The sequence below is a fragment of the Candoia aspera genome, chromosome 9 (genome assembly GCF_035149785.1).
Source record: "Candoia aspera isolate rCanAsp1 chromosome 9, rCanAsp1.hap2, whole genome shotgun sequence".
In the NCBI taxonomy this organism is placed as follows: domain Eukaryota; kingdom Metazoa; phylum Chordata; class Lepidosauria; order Squamata; family Boidae; genus Candoia; species Candoia aspera.
This window is the reverse complement of record NC_086161.1, coordinates 5,970,347-5,985,679: the sequence shown is the minus strand read 5'-3', so window position 1 is coordinate 5,985,679 and position 15,333 is coordinate 5,970,347. Positions and strand designations below refer to the sequence as shown.

Sequence of the window (15,333 nt, the reverse complement as noted above, 5' to 3'; positions counted from 1 at the left end):
AGAGAGAAAGAGGAAAATTAAATAAAATTCAGACAATGCAAATTGCTGATGCTCCTCTTTCCGCTTAAAAGGAGGTGCCACTGACAAGTCTGATGAAAGCTGTTTACTGGGGCTGTTCCCTGCGTGCCTCTGGACAGCCGCGGTTACAACCCTTGTGATTATCGGTGGCACCCCCAGCAACAGAAGCCTTGCAAGCTTTTTAATTTCAGAAAATCATAGAAGAACGCTGCGGCCGGGCTGGCGCATCATGCAAATCCATGGTATGCTCCCGGGCCATAGTTGGCTGGATGCCATGGTCTGTGGGAATGACCTTGGGAGACGGGAGGGAGAGCTACAGACTGGACCACCAGTGTGTGGAAGATATCTCAGTCCACAGAAGGAGTTGGCCAGGGAATTCTGGGAGTTGACATCTACCCGTCTTAAAGTTGCCAAGAGTGAGAAGCACTGGAGTAAAAGGAAAAGGGGGGGGGGGGAAACACTTGCAGTCTTACAAGATTCCTTTAATGTAATCTTACAGTAAAGATAAAAGCTAGTATTCATGTTGGGCTGCTTCTCTGCCCTACCTCGAAGGGCTGGCACTGGGTTCGCATCCTCCTTGGTGAACACTGCAGAGAGGGTTTGCAGAACCATGCATGCTATGGCCTAGGGCAGGGGGTGGAAGCATGGGGGGGCAATCCTGTTCTCCAGAAACAACCGCTTGCATGGGGTCATCCTGTCCTTCCATGCTGCTTGCCTTCCTCTGCAAATCCCCTTCCTATATTAGGAGGGTAGAATGTGGCAAGGGGTCATCTCCGTCCTGGCTCAGGAACAGGAAGTGTGTTTTTGACTGTGTCCTGCTACTAACCTCTAGGTGATACACGAAGTGCCAGTGGAGGCATCCTGTAATGCAGTGTTTCTCTAGCTCAGCAACTTTAAGACATGTGGACTTCAAGTTGAAGACTTAAAGTTGCTGAGCTTGAGAAACATTGCTGTCCTGGATCCACTACAGGAACTGGTCCCTGAAATGTTCCTACAAAACATTTGAATCGCAACAAATTTAGTTCCTGCCCTGTTTCCTAAATGACTATTTTGTGCTAATTTGATTTTGCCACAAATGCAGCCCCGGCCCACCCCGAGCCTGATTAGTTAAACCAGTGCTTCCCAAACTTTTTCCTTCATTACCCGAAAAAGCTTATCAGAAAATCCATTTTACCCAATGTAGGTAAAACACTTTAAGTCAATTTAATGGGTTCATGTGTCGTTACCCAAAGAAAAAACACTTTTACCCAATTACCCAGGTTTGGGAAGCATTGAGTTAAAAGCTCCAAAGCATTATGTGGCTGCCTTCCTAACCAGGTCAGATCACATCTAGCCTATGAAAACTCACACACGAAGTTAATTTGGGGGGGCAGCTTAGCATGTGTGTGAACTCAATGGGGGCCATACAATCTGTGAAGTCAGAAAATTTACTTATGGAATGACCAGCTTAACCTGTATGTTCATCATGACAATTAGTCCAGGGAAAAGGCGGCCTCTGGGTGAGATGTGCGAAATACGAAGAAGACAGTCGCTCTCTGTGGGGAGCCTCCATTGCAGCATCTTTGTAAAAATGTGACAAAATGTTCAGAGGGATTACTAACTGGCCCCTGTGCTTTTCCTGCTCACCAGGTTTTTGCTTTAATTAAGCAAAGGGAAAGACACACACACACCCCGATTCCGGCTTTGAAAATGTTAAACCTGGATATGCAGATCAAGCTGCCCAGGGATACAAGGATTTAACTTCTGCTGTGTACAACTTTGGGATTACCAAGCAGGGGCCATCAATAAGGCTGAGGACTAGTTTTGCTGAAACTATGGTCCTCCAGATGCTGCGGAGTGCAGTTTCCAGCATCCCTAGTCGGTATGGCTTTGGGGCAGAAGCTGAGGGTTGCAATTCAGCAGCATCTGAACAGCCACCCCACCCCTGCCCTTCATCGCCTTTCTTGTAACTAGGCTGGCACTGTTTCTGAAAGTCTGTGTGTGAAACAGCTGCTTGGCAGGCAGCAAATCAGCAGGTGAAGCCTGCAGGCAGGGATTGAGAGCAGCTTTCCCTGTTCATTTCTGTTTATGTGGCTTCAGTATAGAATATATACAGTTATTTGCAAAAATAAAAAAGGCGGGATTAAAAAACCTAGAAAAAGGGGGATGCAATTCTCAAGACAATTTTAGGAAGAGCAAAAATGATCACCAAGTGGTATACTTTCCACTCATTTCCTACTAGTGCAGCTTTGTTGCCAAGCTAGCACTGATCTGACCCGATCTAGTTTAATCACATTTAATCATCGGGAAGCCTTCCATGTTTCTTAACCTGCCTCTTGTTTGTTTGTTTCTTAGGCTACAGAATCTTGGCGATAGAGCTGATCTCTAAAAATATGAATCCCGTGGTGGAGGAATTTCGACGTAAGTGTGGGGGAACAAAAGAGCGCTACCGAATCCTACTTGTGTCTTGCATGGCATCCTCCTCCACACCAGCCCAAAGCCACGTTGGCTGGAAGTCATGGGGGTTGAAATCCAGGAACATCAGGAAGGCACAGAGTTGTTCTGCCTTGACCTGTATCACCACTTTGCCCTGTGACGTCTGTTGTGTGTCTTCCCTGCTGCAGGGGCTGAACTTTCCTGCATTATTTCTACCACCAAAACAGCCAATCCCAGAATCGAGTGGAAGAAAATTGCCGGCGGAGCCACAACTTACGTGTATTTTGACGGCAAGATGCAGGGTAGGAAACACCCTCGGGCTTCAGATTTGTACCGGGAGGGGGGCCCTAAGAATTGGGAGCAGTTGTAGAAGGGGTGGCGGTGGGGACCTGGTGCTGGGTTTCTTTCCCCCGCTTGCCTAAAATCATCTGAGCTCTGCCCTGGAGGGTTATTTCGCTGTGGACCAAAACTAGGATGCATCTGTCGATCAACCAGCATCTTCGGGTACTGGGACCTTCAGGCTGCATCATGTCTCCTGTGCTTCTGGTCCATCCTTAGGAGAGTGGGTAAACCGCGCCCAACTCAGCAGCAGGACGTCGCTGATCATTCATAATGTCACCCGGGCTGATAAAGGTATCTACCGGTGTGAGGTGGTAGCCCCTGATGATGCAAACCTGGGTGCAGAAATCAACGTTAACCTGACCGTTCATGGTATGTTGCTCGATGATCTTGCATGGAACCTTAAGAAGGTGTGCCTGTTTCCATTATATAGGAACCCAGGGAAGAAAGCAAGTCTTGAGTGTGTGTGTGCGTGCGTGCGTGCGTGCATGCACGCGATGGCCTCAGGATGCTGATAAAATGGCTTAACTCTAAACGTGGTGGGTTTCAGCCACAAAACAACCTCCTTCCAAGGTGGTCTATAACAAGCTGTAACCAATGTAATTAAATGCTTTACTAACATCCCAAGTCTTGGTCTTGCACGCTTCCTTCTCCTTTTCTCCCCTCTGGCTGTGTGTGTGCGTGTGTACCTGACAGAATTTCACCTGGTCCCCAGAGAAGGAATACATGGTAATCCACATTGCTGGTTTATGCAAAGTCAGGCCCTCTGCTGAGTTCAATGCTCCCTGCTTTTAAGCAGCAGACTCTCTCCAACAACTCGCGGGTGGGGGCGTGTTCCCAGCCCCTAGTTGGATTCTTTTTATCGCGGACTTTCCAAAACCTTGTGTGTATGTGCTTTGCGTTGTATAGCTTTTGCTACTGAACTAGACTAACTACTGGACTGAGTGGTCCTCAGTGAAATTAATACTGTATACCTGCTTACTACTGTATGCTTGCCCTGCAAATTCGTTACAGGTAGTCTTCAACTTACGCCTACAATTGGTCCTGGAATGTCCATCGCTAAGCGATGCAGTTGTAAGGGAATCATATGATTCCCTATTGATTTTGCTTGTCAGGAGCCAGCTGGGAAGGTTGCAACTGGCGATCACGTGACCCCGGGATGCTGCAATGGTTGTAAATACATGCGGTTGCCGGGCACCCGAATTTTGATCACGTGACCGCAGGGATGCTGCAATGGTTGTAAGTGCGAGGACTGGTCACAAGTCACTTTTTCCAGTGCTGTTGTAACTTTGAATGGTCATTAAACGAATGGTTATAAGTTGAGGACTACCTGTATCTGTTCAGCTGGATGTCTAACTCCCAGGCTATGAATGAGGATAATGAATAATCCACTACTAGTATGAAAAGCATTCTAATTTTCCCTAGTTGAGGGTGATTTACATTCTGTCTGATTTTTCTTTCTTGGGATTGCAGACTGTTGAATAGGAGGTTTTCATGAAGGTACGACTGTGATTGTGTACCCAGTAAATCATGGTTGAGCTGACGTGCATGAATAAAGAGAAGCTGCCAAGAATCTTGAACCCAGATATTCTCCTATATGCCTGGAAGATGTTAGCAGGATGTGGCTCGGCTTTCTCTGAATGTTGGTCCTTCATGACGCCTGGAGCAAGGGTTGTGGGTTTATAATAAACTCTGTTTTAACCAGCTTGATCATGAAGCTACCGTTGGACATTGGCCTGTTTTGGAGCCCACCGGAGTTTGCTACAAACCACAATCCCAGATCTGTATACTCGAAAGGCGAGCCTTAGAGAAAATAGAATTAAAAGCTGCCCAAATGGTCCTGGCTGTATAGAGAAGATGGGAGAATGTAGCATGTTAATGCAAGGCTGACATCAATTTCTTGCTGCTTGCCTAGGTTGCATTAAATCATGGTTTAACAGGATGCGCAGAGAGGTCTGGCCAGCTGAGTGTGGGAAGAGCCTGCTTCTGAGCCACCTTGGGGCCAACGCTCACTCCTTGCAGTGATAAACCTAGGAGGTCAGGGGTTTTGAGGGCCAACTTGATACGATCCCTAGGATTGTCCATTGTTAGAGTGAGGCGTGTAGCTTTGGCTGCTCTCTCAGGAAGCGAGGGACCAAGTCTGGTTCAGGGAGCGTGCATATTCCGTACATGCATGATATTGCTGTGTTTCCAACTCTCCCAAATGCCCTTCTCCAAAGCTGGCTCAGAAGCAACCCTCTCTGTTCAACACCAAAGGACACTAAAACCTGAGAGTGGGTGATGCTGGAAATTATCCACCCGTCGGATTTGCATCATGGCCCTCCATTTTTCTTACAGTGAAACCAGTGGCCCCCAAGTGCCGGGTGCCCCAGTCTGTCCCCGTGGGGAAACCAGCCACCCTCCACTGCCAGGAAAAGGAAGGGTTCCCGGAGCCAACCTACAGCTGGTATCGTAATGATGAAACGCTGCCCCTTGATTCCAGATCCAGTTCTAAGTTCCAGAACTCTTCCTTTACAGTGGACCCCAAAACAGGCATGTTGGTAAGTCTTGGGTGAGAACAGGAGGAGGTGGGTGGATTTCCTTATTTGGGGAACAGGTGATCTTGGTTCAGCTGGCCTTCGCCATATTCACTGTCATGGGTATACATGCTCACTCGATTAGTCTCCGTTAAGGCTTTGGTTTGGTGGACCGAGAGGAGAGAACTAAAGCTTGACAATGGGGTGCAGGGTTAGTGTACCCCCTTTAGATGCCTAAGGTCTCATGCCCCATTGTCTCAAGAGATGCTAAATTGACTATTATTATTATTATTATTATTATTATTATTATTATTATTATTATTTTATTGAATTTTTAGCTGTTTTATTGTGAACCGCCCAGAGTCCCCCGTATGAGGGAGATGGGTGGTGATAAAAATACAATAAATAAATAAGTAAGTAAGTAAGTAAGAGCACTGGAACACTCAACATTATCAGGACAGCATTGTTGATGGTGCTGGAAGAGAGTCCTGTCTCTGCCCCCAAGCCTTGCACTGCCAGATGTTAATCTAACCAGTGTTTTTCAAACTTGGCAACTTTGAGAACTGTGGACTTCAACTCCCAGAATTCCCCACCCAGCATGCTTGCAGCCTTGTTCTAAGTTAGGAGTGTAATATTTTTCATAACATCCTTTATCACGTTTCAACATTTTCAGTTTATCCTATAAAACCAATAGACATAACTGCCTGCAGAATATTGCGTAATAGTTCATTTTAGTGTGCAAGAGAGGCTGAAAGTTCAAATCCAAAAACCAATCAGTGCTACAAATTAAAGAGCTGGCTCATTTTCAGATGTAAATGGTAAGGGAAGTGACTTCTCTGGGCTTGTAAAAGGCATTCTTGTTTTGCCAAGGAAATGAGGTTTCCTATCTCTGCTGTAGAACTGTTTACAGCTTTAAAAATGGCATGAATTTTAAAATTCTTTTTTCTTTTTTAATTTTTAATCATTTAAATTTTATTTTTAATTAAATCTGATTTAAAATTAAAATTTAATGAATTTAAAATTAATTTAAAAAAATAAATCAGAATTTTGAACTCTGAGAATTTTTAAAATTCTTAGCAGCCTAACCATCATTTGGCTCTGCCAGCTGGGAATTCAGGAAGTTGCAATCCCATATAGAAACTTCTCCTTAAACAACTTGAGAGCTCTAATCTAATTCCTGGGAAGGGTAAGGAAGGGTTTTGTCCATTCCTTTTCTACATCTGACATAAACAGTGCAATAAACCATTAGGACTTAGAGCAAAATACCCTTTGCTTGGATTGCACAGCAAAGGGGAGATCTGAGCAGCACCTGCCTTGATGTGCCCTTTAGTTGATCTTCTGTGCAAAATGTAGCCAAGTTCATTCTTGGCATGTGTTCTGCCAACCTCACCATCTCCCTTGCTAGCTGTGGCTTATATTTTTCCAAGGAAGAGATTTGGGGCAGGTTGTCTGCATGCAGAAATTGGAGACTGGGTCCTCCAAGGGAGTGGTTAGCTTGTTGGCCTTTCAGAAGGCCTTGAAGACCTGGCTAACTGTCTGGGCCTGGGGTCCCGAGTGTGTGATGGGCCCTCTTTCCTGGGTATATTGACATTGATGGATTATAGTACCTCTTGGCTGCTATTTGTATTTAATTTCTTTTTTGGGGGGGGGTATTGTATTTAACTATTTTAATTATTTTTATGATTGTTCGCCCCCCACAGTCACTGGTTTGAGATTGGGCGGCCATACCAATTGAATGAAAGAATAGATAGATAGATAGATAGATAGATAGATAGATAGATAGATAGATAGATAGATAGATAAAAATGCAGGCCTTGGGCAAGGTTGGCATCTTTTCATGATTGATACGCTGCAGGAAGAACAACAGAATTGCTGGGTCATTGCTGAGGCTTTTGAAATTCCATACTCTGTTGGCTGGTAGAGCATGCCATGATCTCTGCCAACCAGCCTGGGCATTTTGTTGCCTTCACGTCACCTTTTCATTCTTTCTAGGAGCGATCTTGTAAGTGTGGTGTGTTTGGGAGAAGGAGAGTAAGGGTGCAATTATTATTATGTGACCATTGTTCATTATTATTAATTAGAATTTATTATAGCTGCCCACTTCACTCTGGGCCAGTTACAAAATGCAAAAAACAATAAAAACAGGTAAAAACATACCACACCACGGGCAGCCTGGACAGAAAAAACACCACAACAATAACAAACCACACCAGCCCACCCCCACCCCCCAAGGCCCATTAAACTCAGGCCTGAGACCAAAGCCAGATTTTAATCTCACCTCTGACCCCCTCCCTGTCCCCTGAACCATCCAGGGGGAAATTGACTATGCAGTGGGGTGTGTTGAAGGAGGGAATATCTGGCTGATTGGCCAGGACCCTCAGCCTGTTTGGAGGAAGGATAAATTGCTATATTTGGTTGTAGGTTTTATTTATAGCTTCTAACTGTGCAGAAAGGGGATGTGAGGATGTGGTCACGTGCTAATAGAACTTGGGAATTCAGAAGGGGAAGAATATTCTGGCCAGTACTGGTTTATGTGCATGATGCTGTCCAGGGAATCAGAGGCCCATCCTTAATGGGCTTCCGACTGGTCATTCCATACAGCAGGAGCAAACAAAGGCAGAGCAGGGAGGAAGAGATGGCTGTCTTTGTAGGAAACATATGGAAACCTAGCACGAGAAAAAGTCTAGGCTTCAGCTGTTCTTTCCTCTATGTCTTAGGGCTGTCTCTTTCCCTTCCCTTTTTTAAAAAAAAAAATTGCAAGAAGCTTTCAGACACACAACGCATGCTTCCTTCCCAAGCTGCGTTCCAAAATGGCCCGGTTTCCTGCAGGTGGGGCCTGTATTGGGGAACCGACCCCCCCCTCCCGAGTGCCCAGGAAACTCACCATAATTCTCCTTGTTGCAGGTCTTTGTCGAAGTGCAGAAAGGAGACTCTGGCCGCTACAGCTGCAGAGCAATGAATGCGGTTGGCGAAGCCTGGTGCGAAGGAATAGAAATGGAAGTCTGTGAGTAGGAAGGCAAAGCTCTCACGTCAGGCGGTGGGGTGTGCAGCGTTCTGTTCGGCCTACTGGTAGTCCTCACTTAATGACCCTAATAGGGACCGGAATTTCCATCGCTAAGCCAAGCGGTTGTTAGGTGAAACATCACATGACTGTACTGCTGCAATGGCTGTTCTGGCAGTCCTGGTTGCGGTCGTTAGGCCAGGACCATTGTTAGGTGAGGACCTCACGCTCCTCCTGCCCTGCTGCGCTCGCCTCCACTTCAACTCCCCCCGCCCACCTATCTCCCCCCCATCTCTGCCCGCTTGGCTGCCCTGTGCTCCGCCACCCCTGTTGGCCTGTGCGCAGCCAGCAGCTGTCTTGCAAAGGGCCAGGTTGGGCGCACCTCGTCAGCAGCAAAGGTCAGCTGAGAGCGGTGGCGTGCAGGGTGGCATGGGTGCAGGGTGGAGTGCAGGGCGGCACAATGCAGGGCAGCCAAAAGGGCAGAGATGAGGAGGGGGAGATAGGTGGGTGAGGGGAGTTGAAGCCCACCCTGCAGTCATAAATGCGGGCGGGCTGCCAAGTGCCCAAATTTGGATCATGCGACCACGGGGATGCTGTGATGGCCAGAACTACGAGGCCCCGTTGTAAGTACCATTTGTTCAGTGCCGTTGTAACTTCGAATGGTTGTTGAACAAATGGTCGTTAAGCAAGGACTACCTGTATACAGCCAAGCTGGGCTGGGTGGCGTTTCTTTCACGGAGCCCTGCCAGGCCGTGCCTGAGAACAAACCAGAAAGCATTAAGGTTCTGGTGAGACCAGCTCCTACAAGATGACGTTCCAGAGTAGCAGAGCAAGGTGAGGCCAAGCATGGATTGCGAGGAGCAATGACAAAAACCTCTGATGAAAAATACAAGGCAAGGGATAGCGTCTTGTACGATTTAGGGCTGGCGTCTCTTTTTCCTTTGCTATCTGGAGTTGTCTCTGGGGGAGCCCAGCCGGTCTTTGGGACTAGAAGGGGCCCAAAGAGTTTCTGCTGTGGAAAGAGGCTTCGGTCAGTCGATGGGATCACGAAGCCAGAACACTCCTGTAAGTGGAGCATGTAGGAAGGGGGACGTGGACACTGACGCTCCTCCCCCTTCTCCAGATGACCTTAATATTGTCGGGATCGTGATTGGAGTATTGGTGGTGCTGGTCGTTCTGACCCTGATTACAGTGGGGATCTGCTGTGCCTACAGGAACGGTTTACTTGTCCACCACAAACAAAATGGAAACAGGTACCATTTCATTGTCTAGCGCTGGGCATATGAACGAAAGGGAAGTACATATGCACGTAACAGGGTATAATATTCCTCTTGTGCTAGTCATAATAAGGAAAAGGGGACAACAGAGAAGAAGAATGGGCCATGGCAAATCATGTTATAAACAGAACCACTCCAAAAGGGTTGACTGTGTTGCTCAGAAGTCTTCTCCCCTGCCTGAGCAAGCTTCCCCCCCACCTTTATCTTCATCCCTCTTTAGTAGAAAAGGTCTGGAAGCTGTTCGGAAGTGGCTAGAAATGCAACAAATTCAGTCTGGTTGGAAGGGGACCAAAGGAGGCAGGATGCATGTTACTAATCCTGCACTTCTGTAGGCAATTGAGGGAGGATTATAGAGGGCCGAGAAAATTCTTCACTGGGATTTTTATGCCACTTTAGCAGCACCATTGCAGGTTTGACTGTTGGCTTTGGCAAATAATAATGATGATGATGATGATGATGATGATTGAATTTACTGGCATTGGGCAAGCAACCTGGATGCCCAGATTTTCAAAATTTCTCTTTCTTTGTATCTGCTGGATGAAGGGAAGGGAGGCCTGTCCCTTGGACCGGCAGCCTTAAGTAGCAAAGCCAAGGTAGCAGTTGGCTTCAGAATTAGCTGTAACAGGAAATGACACTTCAGGAAGAGGAAGAGCATGCCAATAACGAGGAGCGATAACTCTTCTGTTTTAAGTTATTTGGCTGATTCAGGCTTTGGAGCTGGTGGTTGTCTGAGATCTTCCATGCTCTCTGCAAAACTGGAATTGCAAGGAATTCCGATTTGGCTGTCTCCAGATGACTTTCTCTGTAACTTTAGAAGATCAGCAGAGAAGAGCCCCCCAAATCACATGCAGGAAACCCTTGATTTTACAGACCACAGTTCAGTGGCTCTTGGATGTAGCAGGCCAAATCTGAAATTTAGGCAATCCTGGACTTTGCCCCAAGCAGCAGACAAGGTCGGTTGTTTGGCAAATTCATCTGGATGTCCTTTGCACATGTTACGTACATTGTACACATTTTTAATGCCTTGTACGTATTTGATGTATGTATTTGATGTGTGTTTTACCTTGATTGCATATATTTTATGCACGTGTAGACTCATGTTGGGCTCCAACTCATCCCCTTTCCCCCTTAGTCCATGAAATCAATGGGTTGTTGTAATTATTTTTTTGACACCATAGAATCAAAGTTGGAAGCAACCATTTAGATCAGTGTTTCTCAACCTTGGCAGCTTGAAGATGTGTGGACTTCAACTCCCAGAATTCTGGGAGTTGAAGTCCACACATCTTCAAGCTGCCAAGGTTGAGAAGCCCTGGTTTAGAACATGGAATCCAACCTGATCCTTATTAGAAGAGGGGAAATCATGCCTTCTTAAACCCAGAAGAGTTACCTTTTTCCCCCATGGTAAAGCTGTTGTAGGTGCAGATCTGCAAAGGGCAGGCTATATTTTAAGCCCAGGGAGGCAGGATATAGCTCAGAGAAGCAGCCAGGGAGACAAGAGGTCTCAGCGAGTCTGCATCCGTGAGTAGACAAGACCACAGAGAGTCTGTATCTCCAAGGAGGAGATACAGACTTGTCTTCAGCTGACACGTCCCAACTAAACGATGCCTTCCCTTCCCAGCTACAAGACTCCAACGAAGCCAGATGGCGTGAACTATATTCACACAGATGAGGAGGTAAGGGGTCTTATTAGACCAAAGGACAATGGATGTATTCACATGAATGATTATCTCCCCCCTCCCCAAGGAAATAAAATAGATAAAGAGCTATGCCAGAGCCCAACGCTACCAGGTGGTTACAGCTTCATTGCTTTGGGGGTAAATGTTGGGTAGGATTTTGGATTTTATTCCCAAAAAGGTGCTTTGGAGCATGCTGCGCTTGCATGTGCACTTCTGCAGAAGGACCTATCTCTCATTCTCAGGAAAAGATGCAGGAGATGCAGTGGCTTTAATGAGCAGCAGACAGTTGCTACCGTCATGTCACTGCATACTCTAAAATATCTTTTTGGAATCAGATCCAAAGCATTGCTCAGCTTAACTAAGGATGCAGCTTCTCCAGAAAGATTCGCGAAGGGTCTGCCATTCCCAACCAGGAATGGAGTGCTGGTTGACACCACCTCATTCTGAGTCCAAGGGAAGGAGAATCTAGGAGCGCCCAAGGGAGGAACAAGGGTAGAGGCTGTGGCTGGGTTCAAACATTGGGCTATGGTTTGGCTTGCTTAACCAGGGTTACCCCAATAAACAAGAAGAGGCTAGATTGATTCCTTACAATTTACAAAATATTGCATGTGGATTCATATAATACACTAAGCTAAAATGAAACCAACTGCACAAGGGTTTAGTGCGATATGTCAACCCAGAGTTCACAAAAAGTATTTGTGGGCCCTCCAGAAGCTGGAGAAATGGAACTCCCCACCACCTTGGCCATTGGCCGAGTGAGCTGGTCTGCCCGAAGTTGTTGGGTGACAGCTCCTGTACCCACTTTCATTCCAGAAGAGTTCGGTTTTATTTGGGTCAAGCGAAGGAGGGAGGTGCGCACAAACACACACCCTTAACAAGCTGCTCTGTGTCTTCACTCCAGGGTGACTTTAGACACAAGTCCTCCTTTGTGATATGAAACAGCAGAGACATTTGGATTTTGCCCAGCGGCGAGAGCGGAGCGCAGAAAACCTTCTCCAATCCCTTGCGCATGAGGCGATAACTGATGTGTGTGTGGATGTGTTCCTTTTTACTCCTTTCAAAACCATTTACAGGCACACAGGTGCACCTGCCTGATTTTTTTACTCTTTTGTCGTTGCCAAAGTCAAACCCCCGTTTTTAACAGCCAAACTGCCGTCTTCCACTCTAGAAGCGACCGTTGCAAACACCGCCCTCTCTCCAGGTGGCAAGGAGAGCACCTCTTCAACCTTTGGCAGGAGGAAACGATTCTGGGAAATCATTTCCGTAAAATCTCTGGGGATCACTTCTGTGCCACCCAAGGTTGCAGAGCTGCCTCTTACACTATTGCGCCAACGTAGCATCAAAACATCCTTCTGCACACTGAGCATCTGATCACTCTCATCTGCTTCATGCAGTCTTGCTCATTGGATGCCCTTTCCCATTCCAACCTCTGCATGCCAAACATCTCTTTGGGTAGCTAAGTAACAACAACAACAACAACAAGCCAAACTCTGACTTCTTGATGTGGTACCTAAGACCGAAGACAGAATTTTTCTACTGTTCCTATTCTTTCGTTTGTAGAATTCTGCAGTCTAATTTTTTTTTTTTGGCAAAGATATATTTTGATTACTTTTTTAAAAAACATCGTTTTTTTTTAATTTAAAATGTAAATAGGTTGGTAGGCCAAACAGTGTTAATTGTAATAATGTAGTAACTTTATAGGGGGTTCTATTCACACTTTCCAGTACTGATTCAAACCATATCAGTATTAACCAAAAGTACAGAAGGCTCAGTGGTGGAAAACAGCAGGGACAAAACATCTGTTGCTTTCGTGGGGAAAGCAATTTAATACTTATCTTCTCCCTGCAGAACAATACGGGCAGGATAGAGACTTGTCCAACTAGTAACAGGAACCTAAAGGGAAGCCCTCGGGTACGTTGCAGCAAATTGCTTTGTAAGTTGAAGGGAGTTTGTGATATGACAAGATGCTCAAAAGAGAAACGCCCACATTTTTTCAGGGGTGCAAAAGTCATTGAGTTCTAAATCTTGGATGTGCCCTTTGAGTCCTGGGGAGGGTAAAAACGTACAGCCGTTGTCAAATGAAGCTCTGCAGTTTAGCCAGTCAAAAATGGAGGAGAGTGGGCTTTTCCACATCATCTCCCTTTTAGACCATCCCGCTTACAGCTCGTGAAAACACTTCACTTGTCTATTACAGAAAAAGAGAAAGAAAAGAGAATGGAGTGTAATTAAATCCACAGTTGGTTCTCTCTCTCTCTCTCTCTTTCTCAGTTTCCTGTTCAAGTCACAATGGGAGCTGCCAACTTATCTGGCTATAAGCAAGCAATTCCTAGCTTTTCTCATGGCAGCTGGGCCCTCCTGTGTAAGATATACGGCAAGGATCAAACAATTTGCTGTGATGGAAAAAGTGGCGTTTCTTTCCAAAAACGTGGTACATTTTTAGAGATGTTTGCTTCAGCCTTCAAGTTCATAGTCTTAATTCTGGACATGGACGGTATTTTTTATTACCTAAGAGGACGTAGGACTCCTAGTATGGATTTGTTGGTCTTCTGTATTAACCTGCCTTAGAATATCCAACACTGGATTGCTTTGGTTTCTCTGTTTTTAAGGAAGTTGAGAAGAGAGGTCATTGGTGCATTTTATTTCTGTCCAACAGCTTTGATTCCTGTCCTTTCAGGGTAAAGTGGCGGTAAATTTAAGGCGGCGGGGGGGGGGAGCTGTAACAATGTGCCCCAACCCTGCCATCTTGTTTTGATTTTAACCGTGGCTACCTCGGCATTTGACCAAAGTCAGGCTTTTATCCACTGCCAAAATGATTTTCTCCCTGTCAGCTTTATTTGGGATAGAATAGGGTTGCCTTCTGGGTCAAAATGGCTGTCCCTTCTGCCTTAGTACATTCACTAACCCTTTTTGAGGCTGCCTCTCTGACACCCAAGTGAGCAGAAAAGCCTTGAATATTTAGTTGAGAATGAAGAATCAAGACCTCTTGCCTTCGAGATACGTCTACGCTGTTACACACCTAACCTGGATTAATTGGTATGGTTTGCAACCAGGGCAGGTTAGAAGTCCAAGTAGATTAAATCTAACGGATGGCCCATCCTCTTTGCAAAACTGAGTGTTTAATATTAGATAGCAGTTTAAAGGAGTTCCAATTCTCAGGCTTCAGGAGGTACAAAATTCAGTTGAACAGCAGGAGTAGGAACTCTGGCCATGGTGTTTTGGGCCAGGCTGAAGTCAAGTAGGTCAGCTCAATTCCTTGGGTACCCATCATGCTGCAGTGTAATCTTCCCATTTTGCTTGGGAGTGACCCTGTTCATCTCTCCGGTCTTGAGTTCTACCCAAGGCTGAATACAATAGAATGGCAGAATACTTGGATGAGTTATCTATTGCTGGTGAGCCCCAGTTCCTAGAAGTCCTGGTGAGCAAGGTCAGTAGTGAGATAAGCTGGGAGCTGTCACTCGGCATCGTTTGGCAGTGAAGCGCACGGGCACCCCTTGGCATGTAATAATTTAGCACCTATGGGGGAAGTACTTCAGGGTTTGAAGTGCCAGTTCATTACCTGAAGAGGTTTTTCATGTACCATAGGAACCTAAACAGGTTGGTAATTTAAGGTAGTATAATTTGTTATTCAAACACTCAATCTGTGCCAGAGTTGGCATGGCTCATTAATATATTTGTTACTTTAATGAAAAGGGAGTAATGAATTTCAGATCCTAGAAAGGACTATTAGTGGCAAGGGATGAGTCAATTAAAATTTCTTCCACTGAAGTCAGGTCCATTAATCCTGGTTAAATTTGTAACAGACACAAATGCTTAGAGTTACTTCTTAAAAACCAGTTGTCTTGTTCTAGTTAGAAACTTTGCCTCCAAAGAATTATAATCTTTTTGGGTCTCAAAAATGCACCAGTGGAGTCTCTCTTAACAAATAGGTCTCCGCAAAACACATTGTAAATACTTGACCAGTTTGTACTAATGTATTGCATTTAACTTTGCTGAGAATGTTTTACATAAATATATATATATATAAAAGTCGTTCTGGACAGTCTTTGTGGTGACGGAGGTGGTGAGGACCCCTGCATGGGGGATGGCAGGTT

The 15,333-nt window shown here is 45.7% G+C and overlaps 2 protein-coding genes across 2 annotated transcripts in view; both read left to right on the top strand.

The window, feature by feature from the left end:
- JAM3 (junctional adhesion molecule 3) overlaps nucleotides 1-15,259 on the top strand; it is a 31,327-nt gene extending 16,068 nt beyond the window's left edge. The window contains exons 2-9 of the mRNA XM_063311034.1: nucleotides 2,353-2,418; nucleotides 2,622-2,735; nucleotides 2,992-3,144; nucleotides 5,110-5,312; nucleotides 8,193-8,292; nucleotides 9,413-9,542; nucleotides 11,185-11,239; nucleotides 12,144-15,259. Of these exons, the coding sequence (XP_063167104.1) occupies nucleotides 2,353-2,418; nucleotides 2,622-2,735; nucleotides 2,992-3,144; nucleotides 5,110-5,312; nucleotides 8,193-8,292; nucleotides 9,413-9,542; nucleotides 11,185-11,239; nucleotides 12,144-12,179 (857 nt within the window). The 3' untranslated portion in view covers nucleotides 12,180-15,259. The remainder of the gene's footprint in view (nucleotides 1-2,352; nucleotides 2,419-2,621; nucleotides 2,736-2,991; nucleotides 3,145-5,109; nucleotides 5,313-8,192; nucleotides 8,293-9,412; nucleotides 9,543-11,184; nucleotides 11,240-12,143) is intronic.
- ACAD8 (acyl-CoA dehydrogenase family member 8) overlaps nucleotides 1-15,333 on the top strand; it is a 256,274-nt gene that overhangs the window by 173,721 nt on the left and 67,220 nt on the right. The window lies entirely within an intron of this gene.